The 7,731-nt window shown below is 40.0% G+C and overlaps 1 protein-coding gene across 1 annotated transcript; it reads left to right on the forward strand.

Annotated features, from left to right (window-relative positions):
* The first annotated feature begins 141 nt into the window (after positions 1-141).
* Positions 142-7,294, forward strand: PNN (pinin, desmosome associated protein). Its single transcript, XM_042943022.1, has 9 exons — positions 142-341; positions 1,014-1,085; positions 1,479-1,547; positions 2,038-2,110; positions 2,212-2,306; positions 2,471-2,546; positions 3,543-3,698; positions 3,781-3,919; positions 4,612-7,294. The coding sequence occupies exons 1-9, from the start codon at positions 229-231 to the stop codon at positions 6,204-6,206; spliced, it is 2,388 nt and encodes a 795-aa protein (XP_042798956.1). The 5' UTR covers positions 142-228; the 3' UTR covers positions 6,207-7,294.
* The last annotated feature ends 437 nt before the right edge of the window (positions 7,295-7,731 follow it).

Below are 7,731 nucleotides of genomic sequence, written 5' to 3' on the forward strand. Positions count from 1 at the left end.
CCACCCGCTTCTAATTGGGGAGGGAGGCAACAACCTAGAAGACTTTTCATTGGCCCCGAGCCACAGAGGCCGTCAGCTTCTCCCCCTTCCGGACGCTGAGTGGTTGAGGCCGAAAAACAAAGCCTATAGTCATTGGCTGGGCCCTGCTGTCAGTCCTCTCGCGTCTCGCAGCGCGACACAGCCAGGCGCGGCCTGTAGAGCAGTCTGGAAGCCTGCTGCAGAGAGAAGATGGCGGTCGCGGTGAGAACTTTGCAGGAGCAGCTAGAAAAGGCCAAAGAGAGCCTAAAGAACGTGGATGAGAATATTCGCAAGCTCACCGGACGGGATCCGAATGACGTGAGGTAAGAGGTGGATGAGAAATGCCGGGTCCGAGAGATAGCTAGCAAGCTGGGGTGAATTGGGGGCGGGAAGGGCGGCCAGCCTTAAGAAGACTAGAACATCGAGGCCTGTTCCCGGGACGGCGGTAGAACCCCGTCCTGGACGAGGTGAGGAGTCTCCCAGGTCCTCGACGTAGGTTTCGGGGCTCAGGTGCGCGAGGAAGGAAAGTGGGTCCTAGCCATGCCGGATGGCTTCCTGCCGTGTTGGAAGGCCCGGGCTGCCGATTCCCGCCCTCGGCCCTGCAGGCCGGGAACTGCAGCACAAAGCCCCTTCCCCATCCGGCGGCTACCCGGCCTGGTGCTGGTCCAGAGACCCTCCTGGGACGCGGGCCGCCGCCTCTCCCCCGCAGGCTTTTGCCCACGTGCAGCTTCCTTGGAGTTGGCGAAATTCGGGCCTGATCCAAGCTTATTAGTGGGTAGTGGCAATGAGGTAAATATAATTCCTGTGATGCTGGATTTTGTAAAAAACAAGGGAGTTAAAATAGTATTTCCTGTCTGGTTTCAAGCACGTGTATTTGAAACCGTGTTATTTGAACCTTTCTGGTCATTTTTCTCTGATGTACCGCATCCGTGGAATGTGGGGTAACAGCAAATAAGTCTACATGGTTTTCTTACTGGTTTGTAAATATCTTTTAGGCCTATCCAAGCCAGATTGCTGGCCCTTTCTGGTCCTGGTGGAGGTAGAGGACGTGGTAGTTTATTGCTGAGGTAAGATTTTCTTAGGACTTAATTTACATGCTAAGATTGTACAGACTTAATACTAAATTAAGTGTTGGTCTAAAGATTCGTGGTAGGGTCAATGTTAGAAATGTTTGTGTTTTGTTTAAAGCTGTGATCAGCTGTAGTTTTCCGTGTACTTGTCTTGGAACTTCATTTATATGTAAAACTAGAGACTGAAGAATACATTAACTACCAGCTTTGTGTAAACTTGGTTTATTTTTGTGGTTTTTAAAATAGTGATAAAAAGCATCTTGGAGTGAATGCTTGTTTGTGGTTGCTACAATTAGAAGGGTTTTTTTTTAAACTCAAATTGTGTTGCTAAAGGGAAATATCATTTATCTTAAATTTCAAGTGTTTTCTGTTGCACATTTTTAATTGCAGGCGTGGATTCTCAGATAGTGGAGGAGGACCCCCAGCCAAACAGAGAGACCTTGAAGGGGCAGTCACTAGGTACGTTGGAGGAAAGGTTCCGAAGACATTCTTGTATGCTCTTTTCTGAGGTAGCATGTAAGTTTAAGTATTTAATAAATACTGTTCTATTGTGTTAGAGTTGAGCAGTATACCACTTCCCTTGATTCTGTTCCCTTTACGTTTGACTGAACTAAGCCGATGTTCCTCAGAACTCAGTTCTTCACTAACAATAACAGACATTTTACCAAAATAAAGATCATGAGAAGAATAAGATTGAGAAAATAGTTTGTGCCACTTTTTTGCTTTGTACTATAAAAACTTAACCACTTGAGAAACACAGGATATCAATATTTGCATTAAGCATTGGTGACACATTTTATCCTTTTACTACCAGAGGTTAGAGTAGAATGGGATGGAGACTGATAAAATGAGACTTCTAGAAATAAGTCATAATAAAAATAATCACTTGACCTTGGTATGCACTTAAATCAAATTTTAAAATTTGGCCTTTAAAATTCTTCTATGTTAGGCTGGGCGGGGAGCGTCGGACAAGAAGAGAATCACGCCAAGAAAGCGACCCAGAGGATGATGATGTTAAAAAGGTAACTGAGATCAAAAGAACTTTCTATACCATCTTATTATGTTTTGGAGTGCCACCCTTGAATATGCTTGTTAAATTACTGAGATTTGTTTTCTCCTGCAGCCAGCTTTGCAGTCTTCAGTTGTAGCTACCTCCAAAGAACGCACACGTAGAGACCTTATCCAGGATCAAAATATGGATGAAAAGGGAAAGCAAAGGTATCTTTAGTTTTTTATGTGTGAGAAAATTCCTGTCAAATAATGCAATTTTAGGAAAATTTATCTTTAAAAATTGTTCAAGTGCCTGTAGTATGTTTCTTTTAAGAAATGGTGAGCTTAAAAGTGGAATCTACTGAAATTGAATTTTTCTTTCTGTTCTTTAGGAACCGACGAATATTTGGCTTGTTGATGGGCACTCTTCAGAAATTTAAACAAGAATCCACTGTTGCTACTGAAAGGGTATTTACAATTTTCCTTTGCTTCCTTTAAGTTATCAAAGTAGTTTATTACATGTTTTGAAAAGAGTGGAAATGCTCTTGAGACTGAATTGTAAGCCTAAAATGAAGCTGAGAAAAAAACTTATAAAATGTTCTGAATTTGTTATATTTTTAGCTGGTCTCTTTTTGAGGTCCTGTGAAGTAACAGAATGAACTTCTCTTTATAGAGCCAAGAGCCTTGGTCTGTGACTCAGGAGAATTGGGTTCTGATCCCAGCTCTACAACAGTCTTATTTTGTGGTCTTGGAGAAGACTTGTCATTCTTTAGGCCCCAAAGTACTTTCTTTCAAACAAGGGAGTGGAACTCAATCAGCATTGTAGTTCACTAATTTCACATAGCACTCTGGAAGTAAAAGCCTAAACATTCCCTGCCGTCCACAGTTTGTTTAACTATGCAATCTTGGTAGAAGTTTTTGTTTTATTAAACCTACAAAACTGTGTCCTTGGTGTTGAACACCCAAGTTATTCTCAAGGGAGAACTGTGGTGGAAAGGGAGATAACAATTCAGTTATAGATTAATAAAGTTCTATTATAGCTTTTATATGTTAACTTCCCTAGAGAATATAAAAGGCTTCAAAGCATCATGTTCGAAAATAGGATGTCCCTTCTGTCACATTCTTTGATTCGGGAGAAAGAATAACTAAAGATAACTTACAAAGACAGTGCTCTTCTTTTTTAGGTTAATTATGAAAGAACCTTATCTAAAAGTTAAGTTAAATGGAACAGTTATTGATAGTATGGCTAATGTCCATGGTATTTCAATTTTTAAATGGAAAGGCTTCAGTCTGTCTTTCATGAAAGAGAAATTGGGATTAGCTTCAAATGCTAAGTACTAAGTTTGATTTAGCTGGTATCCTGAATTGCAAATATGAAACCTATACAGATAACTTAGTAAAATAGTAATGTTTCATATAATCACGGTATGTAATAAGTTGTTAAAGATAATCGCTTATTTTCAGCAAAAGAGGCGCCAGGAAATTGAACAAAAACTTGAAGTGCAGGCAGAAGAAGAAAGAAAACAAGTTGAAAATGAGAGGAGAGAACTGTTTGAAGAGAGGCGTGCTAAACAGACAGAACTGCGGCTTTTAGAACAGAAGGTTGAGCTTGCGCAGCTGGTGAGTAGTAGTTCGGAATTGGAATTCTAAGATTGGTAATCCTTCATGTTTACAAAAACCTGACCTTTTACCTTTTCTTTAGCAAGAGGAATGGAATGAGCATAATGCCAAGATAATTAAATATATAAGAACTAAGACAAAGCCCCATTTGTTCTATATTCCTGGAAGAATGTGTCCAGCTACCCAAAAATTAATAGAAGAGTCACAGAGAAAAATGAATGGTAAGTGTACATGTAGAGATACAGTGAAATTTTCTTAACGAATAAGGTGATACACTCAACGTATACATGTTTCCTGTAATTGTGTATCAGTAGTGTTTTTTTTTTTAAAGATTCTGTGAGATCGTAATGGGTTTGAAGCAGGAGTGTTTGATTTATGATGGAGTTTAACCTGAAACTTACCATGTTTTAGGCAGTATGTACATAGATTTCTTAGGTGTCTGAATGAGAGGATTTCTTTTTAGCCAGATATAAATGCTAATGAAGCAAGACAAAAGTGAACATTGATGTAATCCATAGAGCACACATGGAAGGATAGACACTACTGAGATGGTGATTAGATGATTAGTGTTTTTCTGGGATCAGAAAAATTAATGCATGATATGATAGCATAAAAATGATTGTATTTCAAACAAAATTTCTCATCCAGCATGAAGTAAAATGGCAAAAAATTGTTTTGTTTTTCCATCAGTTGGATAATGTGGTGTAGTTGCCTACTGATAATAGGTTTTTGGGGGGATCTTTGCTTGTATCATTTTATGTCAATTTGTAATTACTTGCTCTAATCAGTCTTGTGTCATTATCTCTTTACAAAAAGACATTTAGATAAAGCTTGATGACAATTTGTGACTAAATGTCAAATTGTGAGTTTGAGGATTTTTAATTATTTATACATGTATGTTTTTACCCTTCAGCTTTATTTGAAGGTAGACGCATCGAATTTGCAGAACAAATAAATAAAATGGAGGCTAGGCCTAGAAGACAATCAATGAAGGAAAAAGAGCATCAGGTGGTGCGTAATGAAGAACAGAAGGCGGAACAAGAAGAGGGTAAGGTGGCTCAGCGAGAGGAAGAGTTGGAGGAGACAGGTAATCAGCACAATGATGTAGAAATAGAGGAAGCAGGAGAGGAAGAGGAAAAGGAAATAGGTATAGTTCATAGTGATGCAGAGAAAGAACAGGAGGAGGAGGAACAAAAACAGGAAATGGAGGTCAAGATGGAGGAGGAAACTGAGATAAGGGAAAGTGAGAAGCAGCAGGATAGTCAACCTGACGAAGTTATGGATGTGCTAGAGATGGTTGAGAGTGTCAAAAATGTAATTACTGAGCAGGAGGTAATGGAAATCAATCAAGTTGAAAGTGTAGAACCTTCAGAAAATGAAACTAGCAAAGAACTGGAGCCAGAAATGGAATTTGAAGTTGAGCCAGATAAAGAATGTAAATCTCTTTCTCCCATGAAAGAGAATGCGTGTGCTCTAGAAATGGAAAATGAGCCTGAGGAGAAAGAAGAGAAAGAATCTGAGCCTCAGCCTGAGCCTGTAGCTCACCTCCAGCCCCTGCCTCAGCCTCAGCCCCAGCCTGAGCCTCAGCTTCAGCCTGAGCCCCAGCCCCAGCCCCAGCCCCAACCCCAACCCCAACCCCAGCCTCAGCCTCAGCCTCAGCCTCAGCCCCAGCCCCAGCCCCAGTCCCAGCCCCAGTCCCAGCCCCAGCCCCAGCCCCAGTCCCAGCCCCAGCCCCAGCCCCAGCCCCAGTCCCAGCCCCAGCCCCAGTCCCAGTCCCAGCCCCAGCTCCAGTCCCAGTCCCAGTCCCAGTCCCAGCCCCAATCCCAAGCAGTACTCCAACCTCAGCCTCTTTCTCATCCTGAGACTTTGCCATTAGCTGTTTTACAGCCACCAATTCAGGTTATTCAGGAGCAAGGGCATTTACTACCTGAAAGGAAGGAGTTTCCTGTGGAATCTGTAAAACTCACTGAGGTGATGGTAGAGTCAGTCTTAACAGTACATCCAGAGAGCAAGAGCAAAACCAAAACTAGGAGCAGAAGTAGAGGTCGAGCTAGAAATAAAACCAGCAAGAGTAGAAGTCGCAGCAGTAGCAGTAGTAGTTCCAGTAGCAGCTCAACCAGTAGCAGCAGTGGAAGCAGTTCCAGCAGTGGCAGCAGTAGCAGTCGAAGTAGTTCCAGTAGCAGCTCCAGCACCAGCGGCAGCAGCAGCAGAGACAGTAGCAGCAGCACTACTAGTAGTAGTGAGAGTAGAAGTCGGAGTAGGGGCCGGGGACATAATAGAGATAGAAAGCACAGAAGGAGCGTGGATCGGAAGCGAAGGGATACATCAGGACTAGAAAGAAGTCACAAATCTTCGAAAGGTGGTAGTAGTAGAGATACAAAAGGATCAAAGGATAAGAATTCTCGGTCCGACAGAAAGAGGTCTATATCAGAGAGTAGTCGATCAGGCAAAAGATCTTCAAGAAGTGAAAGAGACCGAAAATCAGACAGGAAAGACAAAAGGCGTTAATGGAAGAAGCCAGGCTTTCTTAGCCTATTCTTTGCAGCAGAAGATTTCTTGATGAGTAAAAGGATTACCTTTCCTTGTAAGGAGGATGCTGCCTTAAGAATTGCATGTTGTAAAAAATCTTTTTGGAAAATACAGACTGTTTGTTTACCAGACATTCTTGTACTTTTTGCATAATTTTGTAAGAGTTATTTATCAAAATTATGTGAGGTTCCAAAATATGTAAAAATAATAATAATAAAAAAAGATTAACATCCCTTGTCATCTTTTTTAAATAATCCTATACTCTTCAGTAAGAATCTGTATATTTTAATAGGTAAATCTTTAAGTCTGTTCCCTTCTAATTCTGTACCATACTTTGCTTTTGTAGAAATAAATGTGCATTTCTTTCATTAGTTTTGGGATGTCCTCGTTGACACTTGTATAATAAATACCCTCTTAATATCATTTTCAGCTTTTATCACTAGATACTGAACGTGATTAGAATGTCTTTGAAGGTTTCTTCACTTTTACTTGCCTTAGATGATTATTTTGAGTTGTCAAAGTCATATCTTTGCAGTTTTCAGGGGGAACATAGTTCTCGAAGTCATTTACTATTTTTTTCTAATCTCCCTTGTTATTTTAATCTAAGCATTTCCCCCTGTTTCTCATATATAAATCATATATTTGGTAGATAACTTAAAACAGTATAATTTGGTTGGCATTTTCTTCATGATTATGGGAGCATCATTCTTTTGTCTTCATGGCTACTTGTGTGATATAGCATATACATCTATTGAAGAAAATAATCACTTTGTAGGGGAGGGAGGTAGAAAAGTATACTCTAAACTTGGTTTTTGAGTTTGTGGTCTTGTCTTAACTTTTGTGTTGGCTCTAACTGAAACATGCCAATATGTGTTTTCAAGAGTTTTTGTTTAAGTATTGTATGAAAGTTTACAGAATGAAGGAAGTTCATCTACACTTGAATCTGTAAGCAAGATAACACACAAGTGTACCAAGTGATTAACTTTGTTGTTTTATCAATTTGTATGAATTTGGAGTATCTGTTGCCATTACTATACATGTGCAAATAAATGTGGCTTAGACTTGTGTGACTGCTTAAGACTAGTACTTGTATTAACTTTTTGATGCTTTTACACAAGAGAGCACTTTAATTGCAAGTGGCCTTTGAGTTCATAACATCGACTAGTATTAGGCTTGACTGAATATTATTTCTTCCCTTGACAAGTAAATGGTGATGGTGAAAATGTCAATAAGTATTTCCAGCACTGTAAAAATATAAGAGGACATATTCAAGTACTCTAAAAAAATCCCTTGGAATAATTATGAAACAGTAAGTGAGTAGAACTTTTGAAACTGCAGAGCTAGCTACCTGCGTTCCTGGGCTAGTTTCCACCGAGTAACTTCATCCAGGGATTTTAATAATTTCTGGGATGTAGTATAAATTTTATCCTGTATAACATGATAAGGAAAAGGTTGGTAAAAATTTAAAAGGGATGACCGTAAATGTAACCTGGTTCTTAAAATC

This window comes from Panthera leo, chromosome B3 (assembly GCF_018350215.1).
Source record: "Panthera leo isolate Ple1 chromosome B3, P.leo_Ple1_pat1.1, whole genome shotgun sequence".
NCBI lineage: Eukaryota > Metazoa > Chordata > Mammalia > Carnivora > Felidae > Panthera > Panthera leo.

Coding starts and splice junctions, on each gene's coding strand:
- PNN (XM_042943022.1), top strand. CDS start 229: ATGGCGGTCGCGGTGAGAACTTTGCAGGAGCAGCTAGAAAAGGCCAAA. Junction 3,699..3,780: donor AGGTTGAGCTTGCGCAGCTG/GTGAGTAGTAGT, acceptor CCTTTTCTTTAG/CAAGAGGAATGGAATGAGCA. Junction 3,920..4,611: donor GTCACAGAGAAAAATGAATG/GTAAGTGTACAT, acceptor TTTACCCTTCAG/CTTTATTTGAAGGTAGACGC.